Here is a 23,076-nt window from a genome sequence, read left to right as displayed (position 1 = left end):
TGAGGGAAGGGCGTCGCCGGAGGAGAGCCTGGCACAGCCGCCGCCACTGTTCGCCGCGCCGTCATCTCTAGCCTGCGCCGTTGCTAGTCGCGCGAGGGGGAGACGCGCCGTGAGGGAGATCCGTCACGTTTCTGCCGTCGCCGATTCACACGCCGCCGTTGTGCTCCTTGCCGCAGCGCCGCTGCTGGAAGAGGAGAGCTCGCCAGTTCTGTCTCTCACTACCGTCTCCGTCGGAGCTGCCGCCACGGTCGCCGGAGCTTCTGGCCGAGCCTCAACTGCCGGGAAACCGTTACTGGAGCCTGTGTCATTTGGATTTCATCGCGAGTTACCTCCATTAGAAACCACCGCTGTGATTCTGATCACCGGGGACGACTCTGTGACTTTCGGGATCACCGCTGAAGCTCCAGGCAGAGTTTCTGCCGCTTGAGACCTTGCTGTTGTCGCCGGAAAATTTTGCCGGTAAGCGTTTTAAGTTTGATTTCAGTTCTTTTGGAATTTCGAGAAGGTTTGATGCTGTGTGGTTTTTATAGTTGATCCACCGGAGCTTCTGGCCGCCGCCGGAGCTGTGCCGGGGCCGGTTCGAATCCGCAGCTGCTTCGTGTTGTTATTCCGGTAAGAAATTATGTTTTGAAAGCCCTACGTTAGTGTCCCGTACGTGTATTAAAGCCTTTATGGTATTAATGTTCCTAGAGTTAGTAACTGAGGTTGCTTGTAATTTAGAGTTGTTTATGCTGCTGCGAAAATGTGTGGGGTTGTGCTTTGAAGCTGCCTTTGATTTTGAGTTGAGGCGGAAAGGACTTGATGATACGTTTGGGTTATGGAATTTTGTGTTTTGAGGTAGGGGCGCTTTCCAAAAAACTATGTTTTGTGTATTGGAATTATTACATATGGATACTGATGTGAGATATTGTGTATTTAGTGATTGTATCTGCCTTATGTATTATTTGATTGACTCGAACGATTATGGATGTTGGTTTGGCTGAATTTGTTGTGTGGCTTGTGAAATGTAATGTTTGAAGTTGATTCTTTAAAGATTTGAATCTGAGTTTAATCCGTTGAGGATTGATTTGATTTGAGCCAATTATTTTAATGATGTGAAAAGTCGAATGCACTTTTGAATTCAGCACGGTTTATTTTAATTGATTTGGTTTTGGACAAATGATTTGTTATTGAGCCGTTCCTTTAAAGCTTTGGAAATGAGTTATATCGATTGATATTGAGTTGATTTGAAATGGTATCCTTGAGATACGCCACTGAGGCGATTGTTGGATTTAGCTTGCTTTAAATTGATTTCTGGTTTTGAGCTGTTGAAAAGGAATGAGAAATGGTTTAGTTGGGACCCGAACCGGGTGGCAAAAGTCCAAGTTTTAGGGGAGGTGCTGCCGAAATTTCTATAAAATCCTACACTTGTTTGTAAGGTTATTTAAAAAGGGTTGGATTTGAGAAATTGTATTAATTGATTTATTAAAAGGATATTTATGTTTTCAAGCTTAATTTATTTGATGAACCTTATACGTTGAGTTCGGCTTATTTAAAACTGAACTATTTTTACCGTTTGAATCACTGAAGGAAAGAATGATGCTTTAATATTGATTTCAATATAAAAAGGAGTTTTTAGTGATTTCAAAGGAACCTAGACTTTTGATTGATTAATCAAGTTTGAGGCATTTTGGAAGAGTTAGAACAATGGGTTCTAAAAAGAAACTTGAAAGTGGTTTGATTCAAATGAACCGGTTTCGTTTCAAATGAGTTGATTTTTGGACCGGGTTGGAACTTGTGATTTTGTATGGCCGGTTTTATAGTAAATTCAGTTTTATTTACTTGAACCGAGAAATCTATGATTTTAAGAGTTTCAATGAATTTTAAGGAATTTATATAAGTTGACCTTCCCTAAAGACTTGGGACTCTGCCGAGAAACTTTTGTTATAAAATCCCATTGTTGGATGGGTGATTTTGAATGCTTTGAAATAAATCCTTAACTTGCCATGGTTTTGGAAGTTTTGGAAAGAGAATGCCGAGAGTGGCTTTGTTTTAAAAAGGGAACTCACTTTGAGTAAAATTTGGCTTATGAGCCTGAGATGATTTGAGAAATGAGATCTTCAAAGCCAAGGCTGAAAAGAGTTAAAAATTTGATTTCAAAGTGAAATGGCTTGAGAAAAGTGAGTTATGGCTTAAATGCCGGTTTTATGAATTTGATGATGTTGAATGATGGAAGTACTGTTTTTGTTATGGGCCGGAATGGCTGTGTGTGATATTGACTTATGGCTGATTGCCGAATGAGTTATAAGCCGTATGGCTGGCTATGAATTATGAATTTAAGCCGAGGGACTGTATTTATTGATAAATTGGTTGGTTCTGAATTGAACCGTGAGCCGGATGGCTGAGATGGATGGTGATCCATGATTGAATATAAATGCATGTATGCAATTGAATGATTTGTGGATTTAAGCCGAATGGCTGAGATGAAAGTTGTAAGCGAGTATGCTTGTGTTTTTCTCTCTGTTGTAAGGGTGACAGGGCACCGATACCCTCTAATGGCGACAGGGCGCATATACCCTCTAATGGCGACAGGGCGCATATACCCTCTAATGGCGACAGGGCGCATATACCCTCTAATGGCGACAGGGCGCAGATACCCTCTAATGATAATAATGCACAACAGAGAGACTGTGTCCGGGTTAGCTACCGGACACGTCGGGTTGGCTTGGTAACCGACAGATGATATCATCAGCCATTAGGGACAGGCATGCATCATATGCATCTATGTGACATTGTTTGGGTATGCATATTGTACTTGGTTTGCCTATGTGATTAATTGCTAATTGTTCTACTTGCAATAACTGTTTGTTTGTGCTTGCATCTTCCTATCTGTGTTTGCAACTGGAACTCTGTTGGATTGTGGTGATTGGTTGAAGGTTGGATTGTTTGTGCCTAGGGCCGTGGTTGGATTGATTGGGCCTAGGGCCGTGGTTGGAATGAGATGAACCGATGGTTGATTTCGGTTTTGGGTTTCTGGTTTGGAATAAAATGTGAAAGGCTACTTTGGTTCAGTATAGATAAACCATTTTGAAAGGCTTTGATGTTTTGAGAATTGAATGGTTCCTCTTTCAGAAAAGATTTCCGACTTTACTTTATTGTAAACTGTTGTTTTTGAAAAGAGGCATAAGTCAGTTATTAATCACTGGTACGATTTATCTTCATGTATCCTATTACAGTAATTCCCAAAAACCCTCTACTGAGAACCCTTTCGAGGATGATGTTCTCACCCCTTACATTTTTCCCCTTTCAGGATATGGGCGCAGAAGTTACGAAGAATTTATTTAGTTATTGTTGTGATGTTCTGTATTGCTTTGGACTATTATTATTGTACCCTCGCCTTTATCTTGATATATTCTATAAGAGGGATAGGGATTGTATTGGTTAATGTCTGTAATATTATTTATATATATATGTATGTATATATATGGATGTACTCTTTATGAGTTTTTGTAAGTTGTATGGTTTCTATGGATGTACGTTATCGAACAAAAGCATTTTTGGGAACGGTATTTGCGGTTTAAAGTTTTTTTAAACAGGCTCATATTTTAGTATTAAATAGTATAAGTGTCGTCGTAATGTCCGAGCTATCAGAGTTGCGCAGCCGGAAGCGTGAGCTTTGGTAGTTAGGGTATTACATTATGGTATCAGAGCAGTCCTTCCTGTAGAGCCTAAGGAATGGACCGACTATGCTTCAGTTGCATACTCTGAGTGTTTGTCATGTAATAGGTCTTGTCGAATGACGAGAATTAGAGCTTTATGCACATGACGATCTATTGATTTAACGCTGTTAGTCTTGCATTGCATAACTCCTAATATTAAGTTTGGCCGGCTTAATACTAGTGACTTGTGTATATGAAAGCACTAATGGTTATCATAGATGAAATACGAGTTTTGAGTAAAGCGAATCGCGGGTTTTGGGAACGCTAGAAACTATTTCTCGAGGCTGCTCAGTTATGTGTCTTGGATTTTGTTCAAGTCGACCTGTTCTTTCATGTTCTAACTTGAAGTTCTTGTTGCTAGTTCTTTTGAAAAGTAGCTTGATTTATCAACTTCATTCTTCTATTCATATGCATTCTTGTTTGATCCTAAGTGCATATGCTTGTTTGAGATCCTTGTTGTATCTATCTTCCTCTGTTTGAGTTCTTCTTGATTCAAGTATTCTTCGATATAGCCTTGAACTTGTCTTAATGTGCTATGACTTTAACTTCGGGTTCCGATTCATTCTTAAAGAATTTGTTGATTCAGCTTTCCTCTTATTTGACAGTTATTACAGCTAATTTTGAGATTTTCACAAAGTTGCTGTTGATTTGATATATACTTATCTACACATTTGGAACTTGAAGATTTCTCATACAGTTTAATGATTATTTATTTCTAATACATCGCCTGTGCGTTTACTGGTTTACGGAACTACATTTACCTTAAATTACAATTTGACTTTCTAGTAATTTTACTATAGTTCCAATGCACATCTTCATTTGATTATGTATTTGGATATTTTCCGAAATTCTGGAAAGGAAGGATTTTTTGCTTTTATTCCGGTCGAGTTTTGTTTGATAAACTTCACTTAATTCATTTTGATTTGAGTCTGGTTTAGCATACTACATGGTTTATGCCACTATTGTTCTTTTGAAAATGTTGGACTCATAGCTTTGTTCATTATGAACGGACTAAATTCTTTGTTAAACCTATCATCTCTATGAATGTCATACTTGACTTTGTTTTTAACTAATTTCTTACATCTTGTGAGCATTACCATTAATCTTGGTTTGTCCTTTCTGGTGAACCTCATCCGTACGTGAGTCAGTTTGATTTGTTTCAAATTAGTGCATTGTTTATTCTCTCATTTTCTCTACAAGAGTTTTTAGTTAAAGATTTATTCTTGAGAAATTACTAATGATTGAGTTGTCTTTTCCTACGACTTTTCTTTTGGGTCAATTGGAAGCTTGTTGGATGTTTCACGACTAGTAAATCTTGTTTGAACTACCTTGATTTAAAACCCTCTCTTTTGCATGGCCTGACTCTTTTAAGTACATCATAATTTCTTGAATATCCTTCTGAGATGGTGATTTCAAGTATACTTTTGGAGTCTTGTTTTGAACCTTTTAAAGAAGTTTTGAATTCTCTTTGAAGAAGTTCTAAATGGAATTTATTTTCTATTGCTTGATTGAGATTGAAACCATTGTTCGATTTTTGACAAAATTATTTTAAAATTGACATGCTCTATTTTAAATGAGGTTCTAAAAAGTTCCTTGTTTAATGGAAACCTGTTTGTTTGTAACACACCACTTGTTTCCTTACCAGATTGTAAGCAAAATTTTTACCTCGGGATTTCTTTTCTAAAAGAGTTTAACTTCTTCTTTTGTTCTCGCTATAAATGTTATACACGCTTGTTTGAATATGGATTTTAAGGATTTTTGAACGAGCATTTGATTTCTCTTCCGAGTTTTATGATTGCTTTTGATTAAGATTGTACACCTAACTATCTTCCAAAATAGTTGAGGAAATACTTTTGCTCTTAGCCAAAACCTGTGTACAGTTTGTTTTAAAATTCTACATGATCTGTTTCAACATGAAATTGTATTAAAGCAAAGCCACATTTATGTTTTTGTTACTCTTTTGAAGGATGTTTATTGCTTAACCTTCTTTTAAACTGCGAGGCGACCTTCTTGCAAGTTTTCGATTCTTTTAAAAACAATGTATTCGAAAGTATTTGTAATCGTGCTCTTGAGTTCTGTGAGCTTTGTCTTGGGTTTGAAATATTATCTTCTGTAAACCTCATATTTCATCGACTCAGTTTAAGTTTGTTTCAAACTGATGCGCTGGTTTTCTTGTTGATCCTATTGAACTTCTTTGATCCAAGGGTTATCTTTGAAGTTGTCAATTGATTTATTTCTAGCAAACTTCATTACTTGAGCATCCTTGTTTATTTGGAATTGGATATATTCTTTCTAATCTATGAGTACTATCCTTGATATCATTTCTCCTTGCTAGAATCTTGTATCCTTCTGAGTAGACTCGAGAATTATTTTGATATCACGTGCGACTTATAGACGTAGTGACGCGATGCGTTAGTTCTTTAAGACGTGATATGTGTATATGGAAGTTGAAACGGTAGGTGTGCAGCGTTACAAGTGATGGGTGTTTTGTTCCTTGCGAACGGGTTTGTGGTTGTCAGGCTTGTGATCGAAATTTGGGATTGTAAAGTGCTTGATGGAATTGGAAGGTTGAAACTTTGAGGTTGGTATGAGATTAGTGTGCGGAGGATAAACACGTCGTTTTAACTCCATCCTGTTTGATAGCCTTTGATGCCTTGCCCTTCTATCGCATGATTGACCCATGTTATCTTTTGCATTGAGCCTACCTTGTAATGTTTGCTTTGCAATCACACTCCTACCTTTGTATCTTTATGCATACGACCATCCAAGTATTTGAAAACCGTATATATGTTTATATGTTAAGATATTTTTACTTTTTCCTTAAATGTGTTTAAGGGTGAACTGTTATGAAATTCCTTTCGTTTTGTATCAATTTTCGAGGGCGAAAATTTTTATAAGGTGGGTAGAATGTAAGACCTAGAATATTTGAAAAAGTCTTATTATGATCAAGTCTCAAATTCTATGGTTATTTATAGCCTTAATTTCAGAGATTATTTTATTAAAGATAATTAAGGCAAGTTTTGATTTATTGGATTTGAGATAAGTTATGATTTTTATCCAATTTCACAATTGTTGGATTATTTTCTATATTCAAATTTATAAAGTTGGTAGTCATGAAATAATAAGGATTTTATATGATTTGGATTAAATAAGTAATATTTTAAATATTATTACTACTATTTTGGAAAATGAAGAAATTAAGTATACCATTTCTAATTTTTAGATTTGGGCATTTTATTGAAAATAATTTGTGAAATTGATGAGCAAATAGTATTTTCTATGTACAAATAGTGTTGGATTTAATTTGAGTTTCAATTACTATATTATTCCTAATTTTATGTGAAATTACCATAATGCCCTTAACCCTAATTTTCAAAAATGAAACCCTAACCTTGGAAACCCTAACCCGACCCGGTTTCCCCCAACTGCTGCCGCCCCTCTCTTCTAACAGCAGCAGCAACACTTCTCCTTCCTCAAACCAACACACTCAACAGTAGCAGATTTTCCCCTTTCCCCAACAGCTTGCAACACTCATGGCTTCCCATTGCCATGAAAGAAACCGAAATTAGAAGCAGAGGATGGAGAGGGAGTCAGAGTCGCCCGTCAGGGGAAGAGAAGAGGGAGAGGCGAGCCAGCAGCGGTGGGCCTCGCCGTCGCCGCCCTTCTGCTCGCCGTTCGCCACCAACGTCGAAGAAGAAGGAGATCAGAATCGGAAGTGAAGAGGGTCGCGTTTCACGCCGTGCAGTCGCGTTGCCCTCACCGCGTCGTGTCGCCGCGCCGCCAATCGTCCTCACCGCACCCCACAACGAGCTGCGTTCCCTAGCCACCCGTTGCATCCTCCCTGTGCCGTTCTTCACGCCATCGCGTTCCTTCGTCGCCGCCGCCGTTGACAGAAGAGGGAGTTTGATCCGAGAGCGCAGTGAGGGAAGGGCGTCGCCGGAGGAGAGCCTGGCACCGCCGCCGCCACTGTTCGCCGCGCCGTCATCTCTAGCCTGCGCCGTTGCTAGTCGCGCGAGGGGGAGACGCGCCGTGAGGGAGATCCGTCACGTTTCTGCCGTCGCCGATTCACACGCCGCCGTTGTGCTCCTTGCCGCAGCGCCGCTGCTGGAAGAGGAGAGCTCGCCAGTTCTGTCTCTCACTACCGTCTCCGTCGGAGCTGCCGCCACGGTCGCCGGAGCTTCTGGCCGAGCCTCAACCGCCGGGAAACCGTTACTGGAGCCTGTGTCATTTGGATTTCATCGCGAGTTACCTCCACCAGAAACCACCGCTGTGATTCTGATCACCGGGGACGACTCTGTGACTTTCGGGATCACCGCTGAAGCTCCAGGCAGAGTTTTTGCCGCTTGAGACCTTGCTGTTGTCGCCGGAAAATTTTGCCGGTAAGCGTTTTAAGTTTGATTTCAGTTCTTTTGGAATTTCGAGAAGGTTTGATGCTGTGTGGTTTTTATAGTTGATCCACCGGAGCTTCTGGCCGCCGCCGGAGCTGTGCCGGGGCCGGTTCGAATCCGCAGCTGCTTCGTGTTGTTATTCCGGTAAGGAATTATGTTTCGAAAGCCCTACGTTAGTGTCCCGTACGTGTATTAAAGCCTTTATGGTATTAATGTTCCTAGAGTTAGTAACTGAGGTTGCTTGTTGTAATTTAGAGTTGTTTATGCTGCTGCGAAAATGTGTGGGGCTGTGCTTTGAAGCTGCCTTTGATTTTGAGTTGAGGCGGAAAGGACTTGATGATACGTTTGGGTTATGGAATTTTGCGTTTTGAGGTAGGGGCGCTTTCCAAAAAACTATGTTTTGTGTATTGGAATTATTACATATGGATACTGATGTGAGATATTGTGTATTTAGTGATTGTATCTGCCTTATGTATTATTTGATTGACTCGAACGATTATGGATGTTAGTTTGGCTGAATTTGTTGTGTGGCTTGTGAAATGTAATGTTTGAAGTTGATTCTTTAAAGATTTGAATCTGAGTTTAATCCGTTGAGGATTGATTTGATTTGAGCCAATTATTTTAATGATGTGAAAAGTCGAATGAACTTTTAAATTCAGCCTGGTTTACTTTAATTGACTTGGTTTTGGACAAATGATTTGTTATTGAGCTGTTTCTTTAAGGCTTTGGAAATGAGTTAAAACGGTTGATATCGAGTTGATTTTGAAATGATTTCCTTGAGATATGCCACTGAGGCGACTGTTGGATTTAGCTTGCTTTTGAATTGATTTCTGGTTTTGAGCTGTTGAAAAGGAATGAGAAACGGTTTAGCAGGGACCCGAACCGGGTGGCAAAAGTCCAAGTTTTAGGGGAGGTGCTGTCGAAATTTCTACAAAATCCTAACCTTGTTTGAAAAGTTATTTAAAAAGGGTTGGATTTGAGAAATTGTATTATTTGACTTATTAAGAGAATATTTATGTTTTCAAGCTTAATTTATTTAATGAACCTTATACTTTGAATTCGGCTTATTTAGAAATGAACTATTTTTACCATTTGAATCACTAAAGGAAAGAATGATGCTCTAGCATTGATTTCAATATAAAAAGGAGTTTTTAGTGATCTTTAAAGGAACCTAGACTTTTGATTGAGTAATCAAGTTTGAGGCATTTTGGAAGAGTTGGAAAAATGGGTTCCAAAAAGAAATCTGAAAGCGGTTTGATTCAAATGAACCGGTTCCGTTTCAAATGAGTTGATTTTTGGACCGTGTTGGAACTTGTGATTTTGTATGGTTCGGTTTCATAATAAATTCAGTTTTATTTACTTGAACCGAGAAATTCTGATTTTAAGAGTTTCAATGAATTTTAAGGAATTGATGTAAGTTGGCCTTCCCTAAAGACTTGGGACTCTGCCGAGAAACTTTTGTCATAAAATCCCATTGTTGGATGGGTGGTTTTGAATACTTTGAAATAAATCCTTAACTTGCCATGGTTTTGGAAGTTTTGGAAAGAGAATGCCGAGAGTGGCTTTGTTTTAAAAGAGAAATCACTTTGAGTAAAATTGGCTTATGAGCCTGAGATGATTTGAGAAATGAGATCTTTAAAGCCAAGGCTGAAAAGAGTTAAAAATTTGATTTCAAAGTGAAATGGCTTGAGAAAAGTGAGTTATGGCTTAAATGCCGGTTTTATGAATTTGATGATGTTGAATGATGGAAGTACTGTTTTTGTTATGGGCCAGAATGGTTGTGTATGATTATGAATATTGGCTGGTTCTGGATTGAACCGTGAGCCGGAATGGCTGCGCGTGATATTGACTTATGGCTGATTGCCGAATGAGTTATAAGCCGTATGGCTGGCTATGAATTATGAATTTAAGCCGAAGGGCTGTATTTATTGATAAATTGGTTGGTTCTGAATTGAACCGTGAGCCGGATGGCTGAGATGGATGGTGATCCATGATTGAATATAAATGCATGTATGCAATTGAATGATTTGTGGAATTAAGCCGAATGGCTGAGATGAAAGTTGTAAGCGAGTATGCTTGTGTTTTCTCTCTGTTGTAAGGGTGACAGGGCACCGATACCCTCTAATGGCGACAGGGCGCAGATACCCTCTAATGGCGACAGGGCGCAGATACCCTCTAATGGCGACAGGGCGCAAATACCCTCTAATGATAATAATGCGCAACAGAGAGACTGTGTCCGGGTTAGCTACCGGACACGTCGGGTTGGCTTGGTAACCGACAGATGATATCATCAGCCACTAGGGACAGGCATGCATCATATGCATCTATGTGTCATTGTTTGGGTATGCATATTGTACTTGGTTTGCCTATGTGATTAATTGCTAATTGTTCTACTTGCAATAACTGTTTGTTTGTGTTTGCATCTTCCTACTTGTATTTGCACCTGGAACTCTGTTGGACTGTGATGATTGGTTGTGGTTGGATTGTTTGGGCCTAGGGCCGTGGTTGAATGAGATGGACCGATGGTTGATTTCGGTTTTGTGGTTCTGGTTTGGAATAAGATATGAAAGGTTATTTTGGTTCAGTATAGATAAACCTTTTTGAAATGTTTTGATGTTTTGAAAATTGAACGGTTTCTCTTTCAGAAAAGATTTCTGACTTTACTTTATTTGTAAACTGTTGTTTTTGAAAAGAGGCATAGGACAGTTATTAATCACTGGTGCGGTTATCTTCATGTATCCTATTACAGTAATTCCTAAAAACCCTCTACTGAGAACCCTTTCGAGGATGATGTTCTCACCCCTTACAATTTTTCCCCTTTCAGGATTTGGGCGCAGAAGTTATGAAGAGTTTATTTAGTTGTTGTTGAGATACTCTGTATTGCTTTAGATTATTATTTTTGTACCCTCGCCTTTATCTTGATATATTCTATAAGAGGGATAGGAATTGTATTGGTTAATGTCTGTAATATTATTTGTATATGTATGTATATATATGGATGTACTCTTTATGAGTTTTTGTAAGTTGTATGGTTTCTTTGGATGTACGTTATCGGACGAAAGTATTTTTGGGAATGGTGTTTGCGGTTTAAAGTTTCAAACAGGCTCATATTTTAGTAATAAATAGTATAAGAGTCGTCGTAATGTCCGAGCTATCAGAGTAGCGCAGCCGGAAGCGTGAGCTTTGGTAGTTAGGGTGTTACATTATGGTATCAGAGCAGTTCTTCCTGTAGAGCCTGAGGAATGGACTGACTATGCTTCATTGCATACTCTGAGTGTTTGTCATGTATTAGGTCTTGTCGAATGACGAGAATTAGAGCTTTATGCACATGACGATCTATTGATTAACGCTGTTAGTCTTGCATTGCATAATTCTTGGTATTAGGTTTGGCCGGCTTAATACTTGTGAATTATGTATATGAAAGTACTGATGGGTTATCATAGATGAAATTCGAGTTTTGAGTAAAGCGAATCGCGGGTTTTGGGAACGTTAGAAACTATTTCTCGAGGCTATTCAGTTGTGTGTCTTGAAATTCTATTCGAGTCGACCTGTTCCTTCATATCCTAATTTGAAGTTCTTGTTTGCGACTCCTTTCGAAAAGTAATTTGATGTTTCCACTCTATTTCTCTATTCATATGCATTCTTGTTTGATCTCAATTGCATATGCTTGTTTGGAATCCTTGTTGCATCTGTCCTTCTCTGTTTGAGTCCTTCCTGATTCCAATATTACTTGATATAGCTTTGAACTTGTCTTGATGTGCTGTGACTTTTAACTCCGGGTTTTGATTTCATTCTTTGAGAAATTGTTGATTCAATTTTTCTCTTACTTGACAGTGATCATAGCCAATTTTGAGATTTTATAAATTGCCGTTGATTAGATATATGCTTTTCTATATATGATACTTTGAAATTATTTATACAGTTTAACAACTATTTATTTCTAATACCTCGCCTGTACTTTTACTGGTTTACGGAACTGCATTTACTTTAAAATTACAATTTGGCTTTCTAGTAATTTTACTATAGTTTCAATGCACATTTTCATTTGATTAGGTATTTGAATATTTTTCAAAATTTTGAAAAGAAAGGATTTTCCACTTTTATCCCAGTTGAGTTTCATTTGATGAGCTTCACTTAACTTATTTTGAATTGAGTTTGATTTAGCATGCTATATGGTTTGTGCCATTGATCTTGGTTTTTATTTTCTTGTGAATCTTATCCTTATATGAGTCAACTTGATTTGTTTCAATTTTGTGCATTGTTTATTCCCTCATTGTCTCTACAAGAGTTTTTAGTCAAAGATTTAATTTTGAGAAATTGCTGATGATTGAGTTGTCTTTTCCTTATAACTTTTGTATTCTTTTGGATCAATTGAAAGCTTGTTTGATGACTCATGCCTAGTGAATCTTGTTTGAACTACCTTGATTTAAAACCCTCTCTTGCATGGCCTGACTCTTTTTAAGTACAACCTAATTTTCTTGAACATCCTTCTGAGATGGCGATTTCAAGAACACTTTTGGCGCCTTGTTTTGAACCTTTTAAAGAAGTTCTGAATTCTCTTGTAAAAAGTTTCAAACGGAATTTGTTTTCTGTTGCTTGATTGAGATTGAAACCATTGTTCAATTTTTGACAAAATTGTTTTAGAGTTGACATGCGCTATTTTAAATGAGGTTTTGAAAAGTTTCCTTGTTTAATGGAAAACATGTTCGTTTGTAACGCACCACTTGTTTCCTTACCAATTGTAAGCAAATTTTTACCTCAGAATTTCTTTTCTAAAGAGGATTTAACTTCCTCTTTCGTCCTTGCTATGAATGTTATACACGCTTGTTTGAATATGGACTTTGGAAATTTTTGAACAAGCATTTGATTCTTCTTCCGAGTTCTATGAACTGCTTTTGGTTAAGTTGTGCACCTAACTATCTTTCTAAAATAGTTGAGGAAATATTTTTGCTCTGAGCTAAATCTGTGTACATTTGCTTTTAAAATTCTACATGATCTGTTTAAACATGAAGTTGTATTACAGCAAAGCCACATTTATGCTTTTGTCGCTCTCTTGAAGAATGTTTATTACTTGACTTTCTTCTAAACTGCGAAGTGATTTTTTCTTCAAATTTTCGATTCTTTTATGAACAATGTATTCGGGAGTATTTCTAATCGTGCTCTTGAGTTCTGTGAGCTTTGTCTTGGGTCTGAGATATTCTTTTCTATAACCTCTTACTTCTTCGACTCATCTTGAAATTGTTTCAAACTAATGCGCTAATTCTCCTTCCTATTGATCCTACTGAATTTCCTTGATCCAAGGGTTATCTTGAAGTTGTCAATTGAATTGAGTCTAGCAAACTTCATTGCTTGAGTGTCTTTGTTTACCGGGATTGGATACATTCTCCCAAATCTATGAGTACTACCCTTGACATTTGACTCTCCTTTCTATGATCTTGTATCCTTCTGAGTAGACTCGAGAATTGTTTTAATATCACGTGCGACTTGTAGACGTAGTAGCGCGATACGTTAGTTCTTTAAGACGTGATACGTATATACGGAAGTGGAAACGGTAGGTGTGCAGCGTTACGAGTGGTGGGTGTTTTGATCCTTGCGAACGGGTTTGTGGTTGCCAGGCTTGTGATTGAATTTGGGGTTTGTAAAGTGCTTGATGGAATTGGAAAGTTGAAACTTTGAGGTTGATATGAGATTAGTGTGCGGAGGTTAAACACGTTGTTTTAACTCCATCTTGTTTAATAGCCTTTGATGCCTTGCCCTTCTATCACATGATTGACCCATGTTATCTTTTGCATTGAGCCTACCTTGAAACGTTTGCTTTGCAATCACACTCCTACCTTTACATCCTTATGCTTATGACAATTAAAGTATTTGAAAATCGTATATATGATTATATTTTGAGATATTTTTGCTTCTTCCTTAAATGTGTTCAAGAGTGAACTGTTATGAGATTTCTTTCGTTTTGTATCAATTTTCGAGGGTGAAAATTTTTATAAGGTGGGTAGAATGTAAGACCCAAAACCATTGAAAAGTATTTTTATGAGTAAGTCTCAAATCATATAGTTATTTATAGCCTTAATTTCAGAAATTATTTTATTAAAGATAATTAAGGCAAGTTTTGATTTATTAAATTTGAGACGAGTTATGATTATTATCCAATTTTATAATTATTGGATTATTTTCTATATTCAAATTTATAAAGTTGGTAGTTATGAAATAATAAGGATTTTATAAGATTTGGATTAGATAAGTAATATTTTAAATATTATTACTGCTATTTTGGAAAAATGGATAAATTAAGTATATTATTTCTAATTTTTGGATTTGGGCATTTTATTGAAAATAATTTGTGAAATTGATGAGCAAATAGTATTTTCTATGTACAAGTAGTGTTGGATTTAATTTTGGTTTTCAATTACTATATTATTTCCAATTTTATGTGAAATTACCATAATGCCCTTAACCCTAATTTTCAAAAATGAAACCCTAACCCAATGACCCGTTACCCGACCCGGTTCCTTCACCCACACTCAGCAGCAGCAGCTGCTGCCCCTCTACCCTTGACACACACACACACCCGCAGAGACAACAGGGAAAGGAAGAACGAAAAACAAACAAAGGGGAAGGGGGATAAGCAAGGGAAGCGATCAGTGGAGAGGGAGACAGGGAACTGCGGCGGGAGAAGGACTTGGCACCGCCGCTGTTTCTGTGTTCCCCAACGGCGCTGCTGCACACCAGCCGGAGAAGCTCGTCCCTGCTGAACCGCCGCCACCACCACAAGGGTTTTGTTGCCGCCACTTGTGCCACCGAGGGCGATCACGAAGAGAGAGAGAGAAGGAGATCGGGCAGGAACAGGGGACCGAGGGCGGGGGAGCGCAACAGGGGAGGCCATTGCCGCCTGTCACCGTCGCGTGCCTCTGCTGCGTCACCACCGCGCCTTGCCTCGCCGCCGTTGACCTCTCCAGAGTCCACTGCCGTCGGAGCTCATGCCATCGCCGATTGAGCACCACGAAGAACAGCGCCGCGTGAATCAGAGAAAGGAGATGCCTTTCTGTCTCTGCTCCTGGGTTTTGGATTCTGACCAGGCGCCACTGCCGCTGTGGAGTTAGTGTTGCTCTGGTTTTGTCCTGACTCCATTGGAACCGCCGTGCCCAGACAAGCCGCCGCTGTGCTCCTTGCTGCAGTATCGCTGCTGTTGCTCATCTTCCGGAGCTGCAGCTGCTGGGGTTCTGCCACCGGTCTGATCTGAGGGAGAGGAGAAGCGATCAGAAGAGCAGGCACGGAGCTATTGCCGCTGCTGCCAGCTCCTGGATGCCATTCAAGCCGCCGCTCCTGCCGCCGTTGCTGGAGAAGTATGCCGGTAAGGGTTTTAATTTGCGGTTTTGGTCATTTTGGATCTTGAGGAGGTTTTGATGCTGCGCGATTTTTATAGTTGATCCACCGGAGCTTCTGGCCGCCACCAGAGCTGTTGCCGGGGGCCGGTTCAAAATCGCAGCTGCTTTGTGTTGTTATTCCGGTAAGAGATTATGTTTCGAAAAGCCTCGTGTTAGTATTTTGTTGTGTATAGTTGATGAATATGAATTCTAATAGCGTGGGGTCGAGTTCTGATTATTGTATGTTGCGATTAGTGTTGCTATGGTTATTGCGAATGTGGCTTGAAGCTGAGGTTGCAGTTGTTGTTGATTTCGGGTTGAGGCGGAAAGGACTCTGTGACGCGTTTGGGTTATGGAATTGCGTTTTGAGGTAGGGGCGCTTTCCAAAAACTATGTTTTATGTATTGGAATTATTACATATGGATACTGATGTGAGATAATGTATTTGGTGATTGTATAATCCTTATGTGATGTTGATTATCCTGGATGAATGTAATTATATGTTGAACGGATTATTATTTGGTTTTGATGAATGGATTGTTGCGTGGTTTTGTGAAACGAGATGCTTTTGAAGTTGATTCTTTTAAAGCTTTGAAATCTGGTTTAATCCGTTGTGAATTGATTTGAGTTGAGTTGATTTTCTGGGTAATGTGGAAAGTAGAACGCACTTTTAAATTCAGCCTGGTTTACTTTAATTGACTTGGTTTTGGACAAATGATTTGTTATTGAGCTGTTTCTTTAAGGCTTTGGAAATGAGTTAAAACGGTTGATATCGAGTTGATTTTTGAAATGATTTCCTTGAGATATGCCACTGAGGCGACTGTTGGATTTAGCTTGCTTTTGAATTGATTTCTGGTTTTGAGCTGTTGAAAAGGAATGAGAAACGGTTTAGCAGGGACCCGAACCGGGTGGCAAAAGTCCAAGTTTTAGGGGAGGTGCTGTCGAAATTTCTACAAAATCCTAACCTTGTTTGAAAAGTTATTTAAAAAGGGTTGGATTTGAGAAATTGTATTATTTGACTTATTAAGAGAATATTTATGTTTTCAAGCTTAATTTATTTAATGAACCTTATACTTTGAATTCGGCTTATTTAGAAATGAACTATTTTTACCATTTGAATCACTAAAGGAAAGAACGATGCTCTAGCATTGATTTCAATATAAAAAGGAGTTTTTAGTGATCTTTAAAGGAACCTAGACTTTTGATTGAGTAATCAAGTTTGAGGCATTTTGGAAGAGTTGGAAAAATGGGTTCCAAAAAGAAATCTGAAAGCGGTTTGATTCAAATGAACCGGTTCCGTTTCAAATGAGTTGATTTTTGGACCGTGTTAGAACTTGTGATTTTGTATGGTTCGGTTTCATAATAAATTCAGTTTTATTTACTTGAACCGAGAAATTCTGATTTTAAGAGTTTCAATGAATTTTAAGGAATTGATGTAAGTTGGCCTTCCCTAAAGACTTGGGACTCTGCCGAGAAACTTTTGTCATAAAATCCCATTGTTGGATGGGTGGTTTTGAATACTTTGAAATAAATCCTTAACTTGCCATGGTTTTGGAAGTTTTGGAAAGAGAATGCCGAGAGTGGCTTTGTTTTAAAAGAGAAATCACTTTGAGTAAAATTGGCTTATGAGCCTGAGATGATTTGAGAAATGAGATCTTTAAAGCCAAGGCTGAAAAGAGTTAAAAATTTGATTTCAAAGTGAAATGGCTTGAGAAAAGTGAGTTATGGCTTAAATGCCGGTTTTATGAATTTGATGATGTTGAATGATGGAAGTACTGTTTTTGTTATGGGCCAGAATGGTTGTGTATGATTATGAATATTGGCTGGTTCTGGATTGAACCGTGAGCCGGAATGGCTGCGCGTGATATTGACTTATGGCTGATTGCCGAATGAGTTATAAGCCGTATGGCTGGCTATGAATTATGAATTTAAGCCGAAGGGCTGTATTTATTGATAAATTGGTTGGTTCTGAATTGAACCGTGAGCCGGATGGCTGAGATGGATGGTGATCCATGATTGAATATAAATGCATGTATGCAATTGAATGATTTGTGGAATTAAGCCGAATGGCTGAGATGAAAGTTGTAAGCGAGTATGCTTGTGTTTTCTCTCTGTTGTAAGGGTGACAGGGCACCGATACCCTCTAATGGCGACAGGGCGCAGATACCCTCTAATGGCGACAGGGCGCAGATACCCTCTAATGGCGACAGGGCGCAAATACCCTCTAATGATAATAATGCGCAACAGAGAGACTGTGTCCGGGTTAGCTACCGGACACGTCGGGTTGGCTTGGTAACCGACAGATGATATCATCAGCCACTAGGGACAGGCATGCATCATATGCATCTATGTGTCATTGTTTGGGTATGCATATTGTACTTGGTTTGCCTATGTGATTAATTGCTAATTGTTCTACTTGCAATAACTGTTTGTTTGTGTTTGCATCTTCCTACTTGTATTTGCACCTGGAACTCTGTTGGACTGTGATGATTGGTTGTGGTTGGATTGTTTGGGCCTAGGGCCGTGGTTGAATGAGATGGACCGATGGTTGATTTCGGTTTTTGTGGTTCTGGTTTGGAATAAGATATGAAAGGTTACTTTGGTTCAGTATAGATAAACCTTTTTGAAATGTTTTGATGTTTTGAAAATTGAACGGTTCCTCTTTCAGAAAAGATTTCTGACTTTACTTTATTTGTAAACTGTTGTTTTTGAAAAGAGGCATAGGACGGTTATTAATCACTGGTGCGGTTATCTTCATGTATCCTATTACAGTAATTCCTAAAAACCCTCTACTGAGAACCCTTTCGAGGATGATGTTCTCACCCCTTACAATTTTTCCCCTTTCAGGATTTGGGCGCAGAAGTTATGAAGAGTTTATTTAGTTGTTGTTGAGATACTCTGTATTGCTTTAGATTATTATTTTTGTACCCTCGCCTTTATCTTGATATATTCTATAAGAGGGATAGGAATTGTATTGGTTAATGTCTGTAATATTATTTGTATATGTATGTATATATATGGATGTACTCTTTATGAGTTTTTGTAAGTTGTATGGTTTCTTTGGATGTACGTTATCGGACGAAAGTATTTTTGGGAATGGTGTTTGCGGTTTAAAGTTTCAAACAGGCTCATATTTTAGTAATAAATAGTATAAGAGTCGTCGTAATGTCCGAGCTATCAGAGTAGCGCAGCCGGAAGCGTGAGCTTTGGTAGTTAGGGTGTTACACTAACAAATTATTATCAAATAAGGTTTAGTATCACTAATAATGTTTAATATACTTTTACATTTAATTTGATATAGACATAAAACTGAAGAAAAATATTTAACTTCAATAAAATACTCATTTTTAGAATTGGAGAAAAATATCATGATATAACAAATTCTGGAACTTGTCTATCAAAACAACAACCAAAATTTAAGATAATAATAATATAAGTTTCGAGAAAAGAAATCAACAATTTTACCATCCGCAGTAGCACCCAGGCGATTTCAATGATGAGAACTTCCGGGTTCAACTCCCGACTGCGGAAAATATTTTAGTTTCGCACCAAAATCCAACTTTTTGGCGTCATATATTTTTATACTGAGTTGTGTGAAGAATGAACGAATTTATTAATTGTTAACAATAATGGTTAATTATTCCCATTACAATATTAATTTTGACCTTACTGTAACAAATTATTATCTAATAAGGTTTAGTATCGCTAATAATGTTTAATATACTTTTCATTTAATTTGATATATACATAAAACTGAAGAAAAGCATTTTACTTCAATAAAATACTCATTTTTAGAATTGAAGAAAAATATCATGATATAACAAATACTGGAACTTGTCTATCAAAACATCAACCAAAATTTAAGATAATAATAATATACGTTTCGAGAAAAGCAATCAGCAATTTCACCATCCGCAGTAGCACCCAGGCAATTTCAATGATGAGAACTTCCGGGTTCAACTCCCGGCTCCGGAAAATTTTTTAGTTTCAGACCAAAATGCAACTTCCTGGCGTCTTATATTTTTATACTCACTTGTGTGAAGAACGGACGAATTTATTCATTGTTAACAATAATGGTTAGTTATTCCCATTACAATATTAATTTTGACGTTACTCTAACAAATTATTATCAAATAAGGTTTAGTTCACTAATAATGTTTAATATACTTTTACATTTAATTTGATATATACATAAAACTGAAGAAAAATATTTTACTTCAATAAAATACTCATTTTTAGAAATTGTGAAAAATATCATGATATAACAAATTCTGGAACTTGTATATCAAAACATCAACCAAATTTTAAGATAATAATAATATAAGTTTCGAGAAAAGCAATTAGCAATTTCACCATCCGCAATAGCACCCAGGCGATTTCAATGATGAGAACTTTCAGGTTCAACTCCCGGCTGTGGAAAACTTTTTTTGTTTCGGACCAAAATCCAACTTCCTGGCGTCTTATATTTTAATACTCACTTGTGTGAAGAACGGACGAATTTATTCATTGTTAACAATAATGGTTAGTTATTCCCATTACAATATTAATTTTGACCTTACTCTAACAAATTATTATCAAATAAGGTTTAGTATCACTAATAATATTTAATATACTTTTACATTTAATTTGATATAGACATAAAACTAAAAAAAAATATTTAACTTCAATAAAATACTCATTTGTAGAATTGGACAAAAAATATCAAGATATAACAAATTCTGGAACTTGTCTATCAAAACAACAACCAAAATTTAAGATAATAATAATATAAGTTTCGGGAAAAGAAATCAACAATTTCACCATCCGTAGTAGCACCCAGGCGATTTCAATGATGAGAACTTCCGGGTTCAACTCCCGGCTGCGGAAAATATTTTAGTTTCGCACCTAAATCCAGCTTTTTGGCGTCATATATTTTTATACTCAGTTGTGTGAAGAATGAACGAATTTATTCATTGTTAACAATAATGGTTAGTTATTCCCATTACAATATTAATTTTGACCTTACTATAACAAATTATTATCTAATAAGGTTTAGTTTCGCTAATAATGTTTAATATACTTTTCATTTAATTTGATATATACATAAAACTGAAGAAAAATATTTTACTTCAATAAAATACTCATTTTTAGAATTGAAGAAAAATATCATGATATAACAAATACTGGAACTTGTCTATCAAAACATCAACCAAAATTTAAGATATTAATAACATAAGTTTCGAGAAAAGAAATCAACAATTTCACCATCTGCAGTAGCACCCAGACGATTTCAATGATGAGAACTTCCGGGTTCAACTCCCGGCTGCGGAAAGTATTTTAGTTTCGCACCAAAATCCAACTTTTTGGCGTCATATATTTTTATACTCAGTTGTGTGAAGAATGAATGAATTTATTCATTGTTAACAATAATGGTTAGTTATTCCCATTACAATATTAATTATGACCTTACTATAACAAATTATTATCTAATAAGGTTTAGTATCGCTAATAATGTTTAATATACTTTTCATTTAATTTGATATATACATGAAACTGAAGAAAAATATTTTACTTCAATAAAATACTCATTTTTAGATTTGAAGAAAAATATCATGATATAACAAATACTGGAACTTGTCTATCAAAACATCAACCAAAATTTAAGATAATAATAATATAAGTTTCGAGAAAAGCAATCAGCAATTTCACCATCCGCAGTAGCACCCAGGCGATTTCAATGATGAGAACTTCCAGGTTCAACTCCCGGCTGCGGAAAATTTTTTAGTTTCGGACCAAAATCCAACTTCCTGGCGTCTTATATTTTTATACTCACTTGTGTGAAGAACGGACGAATTTATTCATTGTTAACAATAATGGTTAGTTGTTCCCATTACAATATTAATTTTGACCTTACTCTAACAAATTATTATCAAATAACGTTTAGTATCACTAATAAAGTTTAATATACTTTTACAATTAATTTGATATATACATAAAACTGAAGAAAAATATTTTACTTCAATAAAATACTCATTTTTAGAAATTGAGAAAAATATCATAATATAACAAATTCTGGAACTTGTCTATCAAAACATCAACCAGAATTTAAGATAATAATAATATAAGTTTCAAGAAAAGCAATCAGCAATTTCACGGTCCGCAGTAGCACCCAGGCGATTTCAATGATTAAAACTTACTCCTTGCTGCGGAAAATTTTTTAGTTTCGGACCAAAATCCAACTTCCTGGCGTCTTATATTTTTATACTCACTTGTGTGAAGAACGGACGAATTTATTCACTGTTAACAATAATGGTTAGTTATTCCCATTACAATATTAATTTTGACCTTACTATAACAAATTATTATCTAATAAGGTTTAGTATCGCTAATAATGTTTAATATACTTTTCATTTAATTTGATATATACATAAAACTGAAGAAAAATATTTTACTTCAATAAAATACTCATTTTTAGATTTGAAGAAAAATATCATGATATAACAAATACTGGAACTTGTCTATCAAAACATCAACCAAAATTTAAGATAATAATAATATAAGTTTCGAGAAAAGCAATCAGCAATTTCACCATCCGCAGCAGCACCCAGGCGATTTCTATGACGAGAAACTCCCGGCTGCGGAAAATTTTTTAGTTTCGGACCAAAATCCATCTTCCTGGCGTCTTATATCTTTATACTCACTTGTGTGAAGAACGGACGAATTTATTCATTGTTAACAATAATGATTAGTTATTCCCATTACAATATTAATTTTGACCTTACTCTAACAATTTATTATCAAATAAGGTTTAGTATCACTAATAATGTTTAATATACTTTTACATATAATTTGATATAGACATAAAACTGAAGAAAAATATTTAACTTCAATAAAATACTCATTTTTAGAATTGAAGAAAAATATCATGATATAACAAATACTGGAACTTGTCTATCAAAACATCAACCAAAATTTAAGATAATAATAATATAAGTTTCAAGAAAAGCAATCCGCAATTTCACCATCCGCAGTAGCCCCCAGGCGATTTCAATGATGAGAACTTCCGGGTTCAACTCCCGGCTGCGGAAAATTTTTTAGTTTCGGACCAAAATCCAACTTCCTGGCGTCTTATATTTTTATACTCACTTGTGTGAAAAACGGACGAATTTATTCATTGTTAACAATAATGGTTAGTTATTCCCATTACAATATTAATTTTGACCTTACTATATCAAATTATTATCTAATAAGGTTTAATATCGCTAATAATGTTTAATATACTTTTCATTTAATTTGATATATACCTAAAACTGATGAAAAATATTTTACTTCAATAAAATACTCATTTTTAGAATTGAAGAAAAAAATCATGATATAACAAATACTGGAACTTGTCTATCAAAACATCAACCAAAATTTAAGATATTAATAACATAAGTTTCGAGAAAAGAAATCAACAATTTCACCATCTGCAGTAGCACCCAGGCGATTTCAATGATGAGAACTTCTGGGTTCAACTCCCGGCTGCGGAAAGTATTTTAGTTTCGCACCAAAATCCAACTTTTTGGCCTCATATATTTTTATACTCAGTTGTGTGAAGAATGAATGAATTTATTCATTGTTAACAATAATGGTTAGTTA

At 36.6% G+C, this 23,076-nt stretch overlaps 2 protein-coding genes and 1 long non-coding RNA gene across 4 annotated transcripts; all 3 read left to right on the top strand.

Annotated features, from left to right (window-relative positions):
- The first annotated feature begins 317 nt into the window (after positions 1–317).
- LOC140178924 (uncharacterized) lies at positions 318–3,356 on the top strand. Its single transcript, XR_011871967.1, has 4 exons — positions 318–459; positions 531–612; positions 721–837; positions 3,290–3,356. It is a non-coding gene; the product is annotated as an uncharacterized lncRNA (long non-coding RNA).
- A 3,752-nt stretch (positions 3,357–7,108) lies between these two features.
- LOC112742100 (uncharacterized) lies at positions 7,109–8,477 on the top strand. Its single transcript, XM_025791352.3, has 3 exons — positions 7,109–8,077; positions 8,149–8,230; positions 8,342–8,477. Exon 1 carries the CDS (start codon positions 7,248–7,250, stop codon positions 8,043–8,045), a length of 798 nt encoding a protein of 265 aa, XP_025647137.1. The 5' UTR covers positions 7,109–7,247; the 3' UTR covers positions 8,046–8,077; positions 8,149–8,230; positions 8,342–8,477.
- Positions 8,478–14,634: 6,157 nt separating this feature from the next.
- Positions 14,635–18,540, top strand: LOC140178923 (uncharacterized). 2 transcript variants are annotated; one of them, XM_072216289.1, is made up of 5 exons: positions 14,635–15,443; positions 15,516–15,599; positions 15,712–15,826; positions 17,578–17,820; positions 18,304–18,540. In XM_072216289.1, the coding sequence occupies exons 1-4, from the start codon at positions 15,395–15,397 to the stop codon at positions 17,750–17,752; spliced, it is 423 nt and encodes a 140-aa protein (XP_072072390.1). In that variant the 5' UTR covers positions 14,635–15,394; the 3' UTR covers positions 17,753–17,820; positions 18,304–18,540. The 2 variants fall into 2 exon arrangements, 1 of the variants encoding a protein (XP_072072390.1); XR_011871965.1 differs by lacking the exons at positions 14,635–15,443; positions 17,578–17,820 and having other exon boundaries at positions 15,450–15,599.
- The last annotated feature ends 4,536 nt before the right edge of the window (positions 18,541–23,076 follow it).

The sequence above is a fragment of the Arachis hypogaea genome, chromosome 2 (assembly GCF_003086295.3).
Source record: "Arachis hypogaea cultivar Tifrunner chromosome 2, arahy.Tifrunner.gnm2.J5K5, whole genome shotgun sequence".
Lineage (NCBI taxonomy): Eukaryota > Viridiplantae > Streptophyta > Magnoliopsida > Fabales > Fabaceae > Arachis > Arachis hypogaea.
Note: the sequence above shows the minus strand (reverse complement) of the source record. Positions and strands in the feature narration are given on the sequence as shown.